The sequence below is a fragment of the Anarhichas minor genome, unplaced genomic scaffold (assembly GCF_050575085.1).
Source record: "Anarhichas minor isolate MPS153535 unplaced genomic scaffold, ASM5057508v1 ptg000012l, whole genome shotgun sequence".
Lineage (NCBI taxonomy): Eukaryota > Metazoa > Chordata > Actinopteri > Perciformes > Anarhichadidae > Anarhichas > Anarhichas minor.
Window position 1 is genome coordinate 8,050,731 of NW_027466458.1, and position 14,270 is coordinate 8,065,000.

A 14,270-nucleotide genomic window follows, 5' to 3' on the forward strand; every position below is an offset into this window, starting at 1 on the left:
ATAGTGTTAGTACAGTAACACTACACCCCCCCCCCCCCCCAAAAAAAAACACCAAGATATAGACTCATTCCACTGTTCAGAAGCCTCGAGACACTTCCCAGATATACTGTGATGAGAGAAAATATGAATGAAGTGTAAAATAAAAGCTTTCCTTCATCTTCATGTATACTGTTTGAAGTCCCCCCCCCCCCCCTCTCTCTCTCTCTCCTCCACCCACTCCAAACACCCCTCCCTCTCCTCCTCCTCCTCCTCCTCCTCTTAAGGCTACTTCGCCAGATGGTGCAGCCTTTTCTTTTGTTTACCCATCGTCTCTGAGTTTACCTAAATAAAACCTTGGTTACCAAACTATGGAAACTGCTCGAGCAGCATCAGCGCGTCGGACTCCAACACGTAAGTCTCTGTATTTTAACTCTGCGCGCGTGAACCATCAGGGACCCGACACTCTGTGGGAACATTATAGAAGAGTTTGCATCCTCCTCTTACTGAGCTATCCCTGCTTTACAACGCACACGTAAAGTGGCCAGCTGTTGTCGTTCGCTTTCTCGCTGCGTGCTGGTAGAAGACATTTAAACTCTGCTAATAATAATAATAATAATAATACTTTTAATAATTAACAGTTGAGTCAGACGACTGGTCTCGCGACGCTAGCTTCAGACACCTGTGGATACGCTACTGTTGATACTTTTATCTGTGATTTCTCAAACTAACTTTTGTCAATTTATCCACATAACTGTCCGCCGCGTGACTGACAGCTCGGAGAACCAATGACGGGATGTAAAGGTCTGTGTACACCGCCGTAACCTTAGTTACAGACCGACATTCCACAGAAGCGGCCCTCGGGGGGCGGGACTCCGGGTTAAGCACGGGTGGGTGCGCGTTAGAACAGCGAGTCACGGCAAGAAACTTTGTTTGGTAACTTTCGTGAATTGTCAAAAACAAAGCATGCACACGTGTGAATGTAAAGTGATAAATACAAAGTTGTCAACTTCTTTCAAAAGCGAGCATTGCAACTAACGTGTCGCTTTACTAGCATGTGCAGCTAACGAAGCTAACGCCTCAGCTAACCTCCGCTAACGTTAACGCATTCTTCACAGCTTCTGAGTGAATGCCTTCGACTGTTTATGAAAACAATACGTGTTTAACTCGTACGGACGCCACAGTTCACGTTGATAATGAGCGAGTTTAAGAGTTAAAAGTTACCCCAGAGTCGGTAGCTGTAGGCTGGGTGTGTGTGACTTCACCTGCATGCCTCTCAGGTACGAAAACGCCTCTGGTTTAGAAACACACGTTCTCATTGGACAGAGCTGCACTGACTCCACCCTGCGCAGGTGTGGCTGCGTGTAGAGATCAATGTTAAGCGGTAAAATGCGATGTTAAATATCAATATTGCCATTCATGACAGTTTAATGATTCCCTAACTGAATTGAGCCATAAAGACTGGAGAGCCTGTTCAGTCTATATGTGAAGTATGATGGGTGAGGAGAGCAAAACATGTGAAGGAGGAGGATTGCTCTCATGTCTGGCTTGGCTCTGTTTTGTTGTGCTGCAGGTAGCTGAGGCTGTGAACTGGGAGAGAGAGCGAGCGAGAGAGAGAGTGACACCAGGATGGGAATACTACAGTAGCAAGGCTGTGCCAGAACTGAGGGAAACCTGTCACCCCTCTGCTGCATTTAGAAGCGTTGCTCATTTTTTTCCGGAGCAGCTTGACGAGAAGACGTGCGTTGGGTCTGCCCCGCGTACCTGCCTGAGCAGAGCCTCGGCATGTGTAATGACTGATTGAAGCTGAATCAATGGACAAGAGGAAGCACCCTGGCACAATGTTCAGGCAAGCGGACGCGTCATCCAAAAGACGCCCTTGTGGTGGAAGCGGGCCGCCCCAGCCTCCACCGCCCTCCTCCTCCTCCTCCTCCTCCAACCAGCAGGGTCGTATCCGGGCTGTGGAGGTGGCGAGAGGAAGAACGGGGTATGGCTTCACACTGTCAGGCCAAGGCCCGTGTGTCCTCAGCTGCATCCTGAAAGGCAGCCCTGCAGACTATGTGGGTCTGCGTTCCGGAGACCACATCCTCTCCGTCAACGACATCAATGTCTCCATGGCGTCGCACGAAGATGTGGTGAAACTGATTGGACGCTGCTCTGGTGTCTTGAAACTGGTCATCGCTGAGGGAGAGCGGCACCGGCGGCACCATCACCACCACCAACGCACCACTGCAAGTCGTCACCAGAGCAGCAACGCAGTGGCAGCATCTTACCCGGACTCGTGCTCGAGTGACGACGAGTTGGATGTTTTTTACGACAACAGTGTGAACAACAACAATAACAGCAGGCCGGGCTGTGGAGCCCGTGGCGGGTGGTACAAACCCAAGCTGGATTCTAAGCAGCTGGGCATCAACAGGGCAGAGAAGGTTGTGGCAGAGCTGCAGTCCGGAGGGATTTTTAACATGATCTTTGAGAACTCCAGCCAGTCCTCCAGCAGCTCAGACAAGGACAGACCTGGACCCAGCTCATCATCAAAGCCACGCCCGCTGTCTGACCCGGAGTTCCCTCCGTATCAGAACGCCTCCCGATCCCAGAGCAACCCGAACCTGCTCTCTGAGGAGGAGATGGCCCAAGTTCTGAATGACGACTCTGTCTTCCTGGACGCAGACTTCCGTCATCTCCACCTTCAGCAACACGAGCAAGAGCAAGACTTGGATGTGGGAGATGGGGGCGACCTAGGCCTGGAGTCCAGCGAGGGCATCCTCAATGTGGGCATGATTGTGGGCTATCTGGGCTCCATTGAGCTGGCTTCCGTAGGGACGAGCTTAGAGAGCGACAGCCTGCAAGCCATCAGATGCAGCATGAGGCGCCTCCGGGCCGAGCAGAAGATCCACTCACTGGTTCTTATGAAGGTGCGGTTGAATGTTTTGTGAACCATCTGATGATGAGAACTTGTTTACTATATATTTTTTGATTTATTGAAGTGCTGGAAAACCATGAAAATAAATAACAGGATTACTTTATCCTGTATCAGCAAAGTCTGTCATGTCTTTAATGATGTCTGGTAACTTCTATGATCTGTATTTTCCTGCCAGGTCATGCACGACAGCGTGCGTCTTTGCAGCGACAGAGGTCAGGTTCTGGCCACCTATCCTGCAGAGAAGCTAGCCTTCAGCGCCTGTTGTCCCGATGACCGTCGATTCTTCGGACTGGTCACGATGCAGGCCACGGACGACCACGACGACTGTCACTTCAGCCACGGGCGAGATGAAGAGGGCAGTCTGAGGACTTCCTGTCACGTGTTCATCGTGGACCCAGATCTCTGTCACCACCAGGTATGAATAGAGGATTTAATTGTAACATGTAGTTAGAAACAGCTAGCAACAGTTCAAAGGTTCTCCTATGCCATGTTGTTATTACATTGTGGTGACTGTTGTTTCCTCAGGTCCATTCAGGGGTATCGAGGAGGTTTGGCTTTGAGTGCACCCCCGACCCAGACACAGGAGGCTGCCTGGAATTCCCGCCCAGTTCTCAGCCTCTCCTCCAGTTTGTTTCCGTCCTCTACCGGGACATGGGGGACAACATCGAGGGGGTCCGTGCCCGGGCCTTCCACGACCCAGACAACGACGCCCAGCAGAACCACAGCACCAGCAGCAACAGCGACAGCGGGATCGGCAACTTTTTACCAGAAGAGAAAAGCAACAGGGTGCTTTTAGTCGATCTCGGAGGTCCTCCTAACCACAGCCACGTCTCTGGGCCGCGCCACTGGGACAGCCCGCCTTCGTCCCAGCAGGCCTGGAGCCCCACCCTCGGAGCTGCGGCCCCTCACCCTCCTCCTCCTCCTCTGCCAGCTCTTAGAAATGGCCACTACCGTCACGAGCCACACCTGGCTGACCTCCCTCACCCTCTCCCCTTGGCTCACCCCGATGTCCCCGGCAGGCACTCTCGAGGAGTCCACCCACACCACTACTCACCAGGGAAGCGGGGAGGAGCTGTGGGGGGAGGAGAAAAGAGAGGGGTTGGAGGAGTAGGTGCAGGGGCGGAGCCGCAGCGGTGGCTTCCAGTCCATGTGCTGAGAGACTGGCGTCAGCAGCACCACCACAACCACCTCCAGGGTCTGAGCAGCGACCAGGAGTCCTACGCCGAGTCCACCGACGGATGGTCGTCGGCTAACTGCAGCACCCTGCCTCCACCCATGAATAAGATCCCGGCCGACCGCTACCGGGCCCCACTGGCCCCCGGGGACCTCCTGCCACCACCTGGAGGGAGCCCTCCTTCTCCTCCTCCTCCTCCGCCTCCTCCTCTTCCTCCTCCACCACATCCCCACTCCCACACCCACCGGCTGGCTGTTCAGAAAGACGAGTGGGCAAAGAAGCTATTCGGTGCTGGGGAGAGAGCCAGAGGAGAGAGAGAGAAGAAACGAGGGAATGCAAAAGAGGGAGAGAAAAAGGTACGTGTTTGATTAAAAACATTAACACGACCTGATCAGTAACACCTTCAACCTTCAGTGTTCATGCTGATCACGTAGTTTATTCATTTTAATTCTGGATTCTCAGCCCATGTATCGTCATTCTTTCACAACACTGCATTCATTAATGTGTTGTGCCAGTTTGTGGGCGGTGGGCTTTTTAGAAGAGTTGTGTTAAAACTGACCATGAGATGAGAAGCCTGGGCAGCAGGTAGCGTCCCCCATCACACCCCCCCCGCTGTGGAAACTTACTCTGACTCGAGTGCGTCCAGGACTCCAGTTTATTGGGGCTATAAATCCATTTGTGTTCATCCCACTGCGCTGCATCGCATCGGCACCCTCTTCACCTCGAGGCCGAGCATTTCACCCAACGAGTCAGAGTTTCTCCTTCACTCAGAAAAGTCAAACTTTTCAGGGGTTTTGAAAAGTTGCGATGAGCCTCGTTCACTCCAGCAGCGCAGCATATTCCCTTTACTATATGGAACAATGCGAGCGCCTCTACCCAGACTCAGTACAAGCAGATTGATAAGTTATTAATCCGCACTGCTCCGGTATCACATCATGTATTATGCACGAGCCAGACATCTGCCTTCACCTGGAAACCACCTGTTTCCCACCGTGATGAGACTCAAACAGCACAGCAGGCTTCAGTTCTGATGAAGCCGTCGTAAAGTGTTCGTAGTGTTTGTTTGATTTACTTCAAGCATATGTTTGCTTGCATATGAATGTTGAAGAGATTCAAACCACATGGTTACATTAGTAAAGGGACAAGCAAATTTAAACTTCCCGTTAAGTTTGATTTACGGTTGGATGCATTGTTTTGTGAGAAGAAGTTTACAGTACGCTGCTGTTGACTGTTTATTGTTTGCAGACAATAGAGAGGAAGAGATACAGGCTTAGAGTGACTCCCTGCAGCTGAATCTCAAGAAGTATGAAGGAAACGGTAGCATTGTCCACATTTACATATCAGAACCCAGGATAGACTCCTGCTTCCCTGACAGTAAAGGAGGCTGCTGCCGCTTCCCCCCAGTAACACGTGTGGTGGACAAGGTCCCACGGGACAATCAGAGGAAGTGTTTACAAGGCCAGGGCCAGAGTAGAGGCCGACGGTGACAGGGAGGTGGACGTCAACCCCTCCGAACAATGTCCTCTGACTGGACACGCAGGATGCTGGGGGGGGGGGGGGGCTGCTGCCGACATGGTGAGCCATGTTCACCAAACACTATAATGATTTAGCCAAAATAAGATGCTGGTGCAGGTGTGACAAATGTAGTTCTTGTGTTTCTCACAAGAAATACTTGATTATTGAAGTATGAGAGCTGACTAGAGTTGTACTCGTATGGGTGATACAGTGTTAAGTCTTAATAGATTGTGAGTGTTGGCCACCTGGTGGCGCTGTTTCACTGCCTAAACCTCCATCAGCCTCCTGCGCTCTCACGACTGTCGACAGGAAACTCATTTAGGTTTTCATTATAAAAGCTCTACATTCATTTTGTAAGTGCTTTGTAAGTACCTGAAGTTCATCCGTCCACAACGCACACGCGTGTATTATCTGTACATGCAACAGTCCTGTCTGGTCTTTACTGTTCTCTGTCCAGCTTTGTTGTTCTTGTCCTTCGCTGTTATTTCTATTTCTGACTCAGTACATTGTTATAGAAACAACAGAACGTGTGTCTGCATACTGAGCCAATAACGCAGATTGTGAATGAAAGTCTTTGAATATAAGCGACTAAACACAGACACAAACAGGCAGAATGTGATACAGTGATTGTTTTATTTTATAACCTATTGTAGAATCAAAGAATTAACTGTTGAATTGTGTTGACTGTCAGGCTTTGTGATACTTAAGCCTGTTATACTGCAGTTGTTATTCCAAGGAATAAGTGTGTGTGTGTGTGTGTGTGTGTGTGTGTGTGTGTGTGTGTTTTATGTTGACAGCTGTTCTGTTGTAAACAGGAAGGACGCCTCTATTCTGTAACATTGATCGTGTGTGTGTGTGTGTGTGTGTGTGTGTGTGTGTGTGTGTGTGTGTGTGTGTGTGTGTGTGCGTGTGCGTGCGTGCGTGCGTGCGAGCGACTGGGGTACAGGATCATCTGCACAGATACGAGCTGTGAGTCTTCCACTAAAATGTCGTCTTTCAGATGTTTCTCAGTTGCTCCCAAAACCAGCCCTGAGATCAACGCTTTATCACTTTATTCACCTTTTTAATTCAATTCTCAACATCTCTCATGAAACCTTCTGATTACTTTGTGCAAGTGTTCAAATATGTTTTATTGGACACTCACACACAGACACACTCACACACAGACACACACACACACACACACACACACACAGACACACTCACACACAGACACACTCACACACAGACACACACACACACACACACACACACACACACACAGGGTTGCCTCAGTATCCAGGCAACGCCACCAGTCATCCCCCGATGAAGCGCTGATGAGACCTGCTGCTAATCGTCTCGTCAGATGCAGCGTGTGTCCCGGCGTGGCCTCTGCGGCCTGTCGGCATTGATTTATTACTCATTAGTCAGCCGCGTTCCGCTGACATACGCTTTCTGCTGCGCCGTACGGAGATTCACTGAATGCCATTTGTGAGCGGAAGGAAGCCGGATTCTTCCGTTGTCTCTGAAGACGGATGCTCCGGACGATGCAGCACAACAGATGTTGGAAGGCTAATTGTAGACTTGTAAAAGCGACGCAGGGCTCAGCTTCTCCTCCTCTTTGGTTTACAGCACTACTCAGTGTGTTACATCATCTTCAGATGGCTTTGTACAATAAATCGTAATGACCCCGGTGACTCATTCTTCTCATGGGCTCATTTTATGGCATCAAGTAACAGCTGGCCCGTTATCTCTCCACTCCAGTTAGTGGCTGTTCACCGCACTACAACTGACACAACCTTGAATGTTCTTTATAAATATTATTGTTCTTATTATTAAGTGGAAGGACATGAAGTGAACACAGTAATAAAACCACTTAAAACATATAATGCAGTCCAGTTCAAGAGCACAACACACTCCCTCCTCAGATGCAGCTCTGTGAGTGTTGTTGTCGTTACGTTCGTCACATTTGTGTGTCGGTGTGTGTTTCTGGCTGTGTGTGTTTTTGGCTGTGTGTGTTTCTGGCTGTGTGTTTTTTTGGCTGTGTGTTTCTGGCTGTGTGTGTTTTTGGCTGTGTGTGTTTCTGGCTGTGTGTTTTTTTCTCTGTGTGTGTTTTTCTGGCTGTGTGTGTTTCTGGCTGTGTGTGTTTCTGGCTGTGTGTGTTTTTGGCTGTGTGTGTTTTTCTCTGTGTGTGTTTTTGGCTGTGTGTGTTTCTGGCTGTGTGTTTTTCTGGCTGTGTGTGTTTCTGGCTGTGTGTGTTTTTCTCTGTGTGTGTTTTTGGCTGTGTGTGTTTCTGGCTGTGTGTTTTTCTGGCTGTGTGTGTTTTTGGCTGTGTGTGTTTTTCTCTGTGTGTGTTTCTGGCTGTGTGTGTTTCTGGCTGTGTGTTTTTTTCTGTGTGTGTTTTTTTCTGTGTGTGTTTTTGGCTGTGTGTTTCTGGCTGTGCGTGTTTCTGGCTGTGTGTTTTTTTCTCTGTGTGTTTTTCTGGCTGTGTGTTTCTGGCTGTGTGTGTTTCTGGCTGTGTGTGTTTCTGGCTGTGTGTTTTTCTCTGTGTGTGTTTTTGGCTGTGTGTTTCTGGCTGTGTGTGTTTCTGGCTGTGCGTGTTTCTGGCTGCGTGTTTTTGGCTGTGTGTGTTTCTGGCTGTGTGTGTTTCTGGCTGTGTGTGTTTCTGGCTGTGTGTTTTTCTCTGTGTGTGTGTTTTTCTCTGTGTGTGTGTTTTTGGCTGTGTGTGTTTCTGGCTGTGCGTGTTTCTGGCTGTGCATGTTTCTGGCTGTGTGTGTTTCTGGCTGTGTGTTTTTCTCTGTGTGTGTGTTTTTCTCTGTGTGTGTGTTTTTAGCTGTGTGTGTTTCTGGCTGTGTGTGTTTTTGGCTGTGTGTGTTTTTGGCTGTGTGTGTTTTTGGCTGTGTGTTTTTGGCTGTGTGTGTTTCTGGCTGTGTGTGTTTTTAGCTGTGTGTGTTTCTGGCTGTGTGTGTTTCTGGCTGTGTGTGTTTTTGGCTGTGTTTGAGGGTTTGACTAAAGAATCCGGTACTGCGAGTAGAAAGCACAGGACTGTACATGCCTGCGCATAACATGTGGAATTAAACATTTAAGTGGAAAAGAGAAACCCTTCTTGACGAGACATGCAGGTGTAACAGAAGAACGCTTCAGGCAACGCTGCTCAGATCTCTTTCTGTCAGCTTCCATTTAATACCATCTGTGTGTTGTCTTTATTAAAGTTACACATTCAATGTTGTCCCACCACACACACACACACACACACACACACACACACACACACACACACACACACAGCAACCAGTGTTATTGGTCTGTTACTAAATTATTTGCTGTGTATGTTTTTTTAAAGTTTCCATATTAAAGGATGTTTGAGGTCGATACTTGTATTAATATTTGGTAACGATGATATATCGTTCGCTATTCCTTAATTATTATGAAGAACTGTTACCAGGATATCTGCTGAAAGGCTTCAACATTTTAGGATCTGAAATAAACCTTATTGTCTGACGGAGACACTTTTCAACCCCAAACATCTCTGTGATAAAATCCTCGTTACTGATCATTAAACATAAGTCGGTTCTGATATATCGGTAATAAGCTAATATCAGCCAATATATTGTGCGCTCTTTAATTCTAATATTTCTTTATTGTCATGTGATCGTTTGTTATTAAAGTGAAGAGTGACACAACGCTTGAGGAGAGAGAGGGTGAGAGAACCTTCCATCCATCGGTTCATCTCATTGTTTCAAGTCAAACAGGTTTTGTTTGCTGTTGGTTCAGACTCAATCAGTTCTACACATTCACACCTGGGAGTTCACCTTTACAACCTCGTCACCAGCTGGCTTCTCTGACTCTGTGGCTACTGCCACACCTCCACCTGTCAGTGCTCTATGACGTACTGTGAACTGAACACGTGCACATGTTCTCTCCTCAGGGTGGGCGGTTCAGAGGTCTGACCATGGGCTTCCCTCCTCTCCCCCAACGCTCCTCAGCCAGACGGTCCTTTGGACGCTCCAAACGTCTCAGCCTGGCCCGCTCTCTGGACGACCTGGAGGTAGGAGCTCATGCACACACACACACACACACACACACACACACACACACAGTACTTACATCTGCCAACAAAGTGCTGTGTGTTACTGCTGTGCCCAAGCGCTCAGACTGACCATTGTGTAATTGCCACATTTGAGCCCCACCAGCACCATCATCCGTCTCTAATAATAGCAGCATCATCGTGCAGCATCATCGTCCATCGTCACATGACACAGCGAGCCCTCTGCTCATATCCCCATGGCAACATACACTCAGCCATGGACAGAGAACAGAAAAGAGCCAAAAAGACATTCACAGGCTGGTGTTCATGGATCTGGACTATGTCTGCAGTGTGGCTTTGATAGCATTAACTGAGGTTATATTTGATGTATGCAGCCATACGTTTAGGTGTTGAAGTGTTGTATATGTTGTATATCATTGTGTATATATATAGTATATATCACCGGGGGCAGTACGGCTACACTGTGTTGCAAGATTTATACTCATGCTCTCGATTTTAGCTGCAAGAAATGAGCTGGTGTCCGGTCATTTGAGAGCCATGAGTTTTGCAATTACAATATGCCTGTTTAGTACGACGCTTTATAAGTGTCGTACTAAACAACAGACTGCTGACATGCAGACATGCTGTTACGTCTGCCACCGTGAATGCCCTTTAGACACGGCCTCGGTCTGCACACGCTTATATTCAGTGTGTTTAGTAGACATGGCTTTCTCATCTTTTTTCCTCTTAAAGTGAGTAAACATCAGTTACTTAACGAGCTACCGGGTGATAATATTGTCCATTCACGTTCAGCTAAAGTGCAACATGCTGAGAACAATTCATAACTGTAGTTGTGTTCCTATGAGATAGAGATCAGAAGAAAGCTAAATGTTTCCGCCGTTTAGTGGCTGCTGAGGCACCATGGGAGCAGATAAGAACATCCCTCGTTGTCTTCACTAGTATTTTATTATATATACCAACATTTTTGCCATGTTTCCTTTATTGGACAGCCCGGTTGAGAGAGACAGGAAGTACGGGGACAACGGGAGCGAGACTGTGAATCACAACGCTGCATGAGTCCCTTTGAAGATGTCTAAACTAAAGTTAGAGCTGCTGCGTGAAGTAAAATCTTCTGATCTAATTTAATGACTTAAAGGGAAAACCAATTAGCAGATCACTTGGCAGGAATTGGGTTTCACTTTGTATTCTGCTAATGTCCAAATGTTAAACAGGCACTTAACACCACCCCACACAACGTATTAGCATGTCTTTCATACTCTCCACTTTCTTTTAATCAGGACACAAATAATTACATAAATGATTCATCATTAGGCGGAGACATCGGGAGCACCGGTGCATTTATTCAGACGTTTGACCATTGTGTGTGTTTTATTGGGGAGTAGATATTTCTCTGTGTCACTGCCAGACCGTCCCATGGCAGCGTTTCTCACCACCCCCCCCCCCCCCCCTCTATTCTACCTTTCTCTTCCGGTCGTTAGGCCTTTTTCTCTTGCTTCTTATGCGGTAATGTCCACAAACAGAAAAGGCTTTGTGTTGTGAGAGGGGAGAGGAGAGAGAGATCGGTGTGTGTGTGTGTGTGTGTGTGTGTGTGTGTGTGTGTGTGTGTGTGTGTGTGTGTGTGTGTGTGTGTGTGTGTGTGTGTGTGTGTGTGTGTGTGTGTGTGTGGGTGTGGGTGTGTGTGTGTGTAATGGGGTTCGAAGTGTTAGCCTGCAATTCTAATGAGCTCTGATGAGCAACAAACTGACATTCCCCTCGTTAGTGTGGCCTCAACACAAAAGCACAGAGTATATAGACGCACGCACACGCTCAGAACAGACCATGACACTATAATTCCACACACACGCACACACAGTTCTCATCCATTCTTGTTGGCTGTGATATTGAAGCTTCTACACTAGCTTATGCTGTGTGTGTGTGTGTGTGTGTGCAGAGTACTGTATGTATACGTGTTTGTCTGCCTGAGCTTGAGGCTTGCAGCTTGTCTTGTGATGGGTCTGATTGTAGAGCTTAACCATTTAACCATTTCTCTCACAGACACACACACACAGACACACACACACAGACACACACAGGCAGACAGACAGACAGACAGACAGTGTCTTATGACAGCAATGAGAGGAAGGAAGTCAGACTGTGTGTCTGGAGTTCAGTTGTCTGATGAACTCGTCATGTCGTAAAAGCATGCCGGCTTTGTTGAAAAGTACAAATGTTTAAAACCACAGAAAGCTGTTTTAAACTCCACCGTCAGCCCAACAAACAGCAGCCTCACACCCCGAGGACTCCATCAACAATGCTCAACTGGTCCTTGAGGGTTGAGATGTGAACAGCAAAGTGATTGTGTGTCCCACCTGTGTGTGTGCTTTCTAAATAAGACCCAGATAATCACCGTCCAGAGGTTGAATGCACAAATATAAATGCCAAACCAGGCACACAAGAGGCCATTTGCAGGGCTGATTGCTACCTATCGTTATGTTGCAGCTCCGTGATAGTTTAATCTCCTCTGCCGGTGGAGCTGGAGGGCTGGTGGGAGAGACGGGTTTAACAGTGCGGGCGATGCTCTCTAGGTTGTGTCTGGGCATCCGCTGTGCTGCTCTCTAATAAAATGAAAATGGTTGACTGTGGCCACTCTACACATCATAGCTCCTTTCACACACAGATTCCACAATGCTGTCGCAAAGAAGATCCGCCATCTTTGTACCGTTGTTGCATTTCCGACAGCCATATTTGCCGTCTGCCCCTCGTGGTCGATACACGTGTTACTTTGAACAAGTGTGGCCTGAATCAACCTCAGAACCCGTCGGCTGTCTGTCTGATGAGGGTTTGGCCTCTGGGGGCTCCTGGTGTGGTCAGCAGAAATCCGGTTAACGGATACCCAGGCCAAGACTTCCTCTTCTGTGTGCCGCTCATTGTTTATAGTCCGATTAGCAATTTGAGACGCGAGAAGAATGGAGTTCAGAGACGACGTCCACGACCGTTTTTCACAGATAGACGATTAGCCGAGCTAATAAACAGCTACATTGTTTTGAGACGATAGCGGACGGGTTCGCAGGTTGCATTTCGGCCAACGTCACACGGAGTGTTTATCCGCATGCAGTCAAAGCCTGCTCAAAGGCGATTGGTCAATACTACTTAGAATGCAACCAGAACACTTCCGATACCAAAATCTTGTCCCGTTGCCTCCAGCTTATTCATTCAATCAGTCTGATCTAACGTCACCATTAGTGTTTAAGATATCTGCCAACAGCTCCCAATGTTATCACATCAAAAGGGTAAAACAGTAATTATTATTAAACCTTAACTCTTAAAGGATAGGTTCAAAGGTTTTGAGTCTTAATACAATAATCACATGTGGCTGTAAGTGTTCCTCCTGTCGATACTGGCTGTTGACTGATCCCTTCCTAACGTGAGTCCAGTTTAACATAAAGCAGTCTGTCTCTCTGTCTCTCTGTCTGTCTGTCTGTCTGTCTGTTGCATATCTCAAGAACACTTCGTCTGACCTTTTTTGCGCTTGGCGGTTGAATTGCTTGGGCAGATTTGCTGACGAAACTGACTCTTCTTCACTCTCCTGGATTAGACGAGGGGTGAGTCAGTTTCGGGGGTTTCCTCGAACAAAAAATGTCTTCGTCGATCATATGATTTTGTCCACAAATCGATTAGTTGATTTAATCTACGTATAACTGGGTTCTTCCACGAAGAATCACACGAAAGCACAAGTTCAAGTCTTGTGTCTAGCAGAGATGTGCTCATGAGCTTCTTGGAAATAACATCAATGAAGCATGAAAAATGACTAATCGATTAAAGAAATCTGCCCAAGCAATTCAACCGCCAAGCGCAAAAAAGGTCAGACGAAGAGTTCTCGAGATATGCAAACTGTCAGCTGGAGCTGATGTGAGGCTTTAGAACTCTGACTTGGTTACATTACAGTCATTTAGCGACGCTTTCATCCAAAGCGACTTACTATTCAGATTCCATACACCGCAGGCACAGCTACGGGAGCAATTCTGGGGTTAAGTGTCTTGCTCAAGGACACCTCGACATGCAGCTAGCGGAGCCGGGGATCGAACCGCCGACCTTCTGATTGAAGGACGGCCCTTAGCCACAGTCGCCCACTGGTTAAAACAAATTGGTGTCTTTCAAACATGGTCATAGTGCAAGGTCCGTCACGTGAGTCACGTGAGTCGTTCATCGATCGACCATCATCGTTTGGTAAACCCAACCCAGTGGGTTTGTTGCCTAAACTTAACTTCAGAAGTTTATTTTGAAAGGACACCATGCATGTAACTCGTGTATATTAGATCGATAGATACTTTATAAACTATCTATATATTGACATATCTCCGATGCTACGACGGTATTACACGAGTTGAGACTTAGAATGTGTTTGAAAAGGAGAATGAATGAACTTTGTTTGTAGTTGTCCAGAGCTCCACATTATTATGTTAAAAACACTTTAAAACTCTCTCCAAAGCACTTTTAAAGTGACATTCTGATGAGCCGTCGAGCGGAAAACATTGTGTTCCAGCGAGGTCGACGCTGAATGCGGTTGCCTCCTGTCTGTATAACGCTCTCTTGGTTATTTATCAGGGCTGAGTGTGAGTGAGCAGGTACTTCACCTGCTGTCCTCACCCCTTGGCCGAGTGGAGGACGGGTAGGAGGGT

At 47.6% G+C, this 14,270-nt stretch overlaps 1 protein-coding gene across 1 annotated transcript in view; it reads left to right on the forward strand.

Annotated features, from left to right (window-relative positions):
* The first annotated feature begins 1,016 nt into the window (after nucleotides 1-1,016).
* Nucleotides 1,017-14,270, forward strand: part of rgs12b (regulator of G protein signaling 12b) — a 37,192-nt gene continuing 23,938 nt past the window's right edge. Inside the window, exons 1-4 of the mRNA XM_076090667.1 lie at nucleotides 1,017-2,888; nucleotides 3,072-3,311; nucleotides 3,422-4,426; nucleotides 9,493-9,612. Coding sequence (XP_075946782.1) covers nucleotides 1,791-2,888; nucleotides 3,072-3,311; nucleotides 3,422-4,426; nucleotides 9,493-9,612 — 2,463 coding nt within the window. The 5' untranslated portion in view covers nucleotides 1,017-1,790. The remainder of the gene's footprint in view (nucleotides 2,889-3,071; nucleotides 3,312-3,421; nucleotides 4,427-9,492; nucleotides 9,613-14,270) is intronic.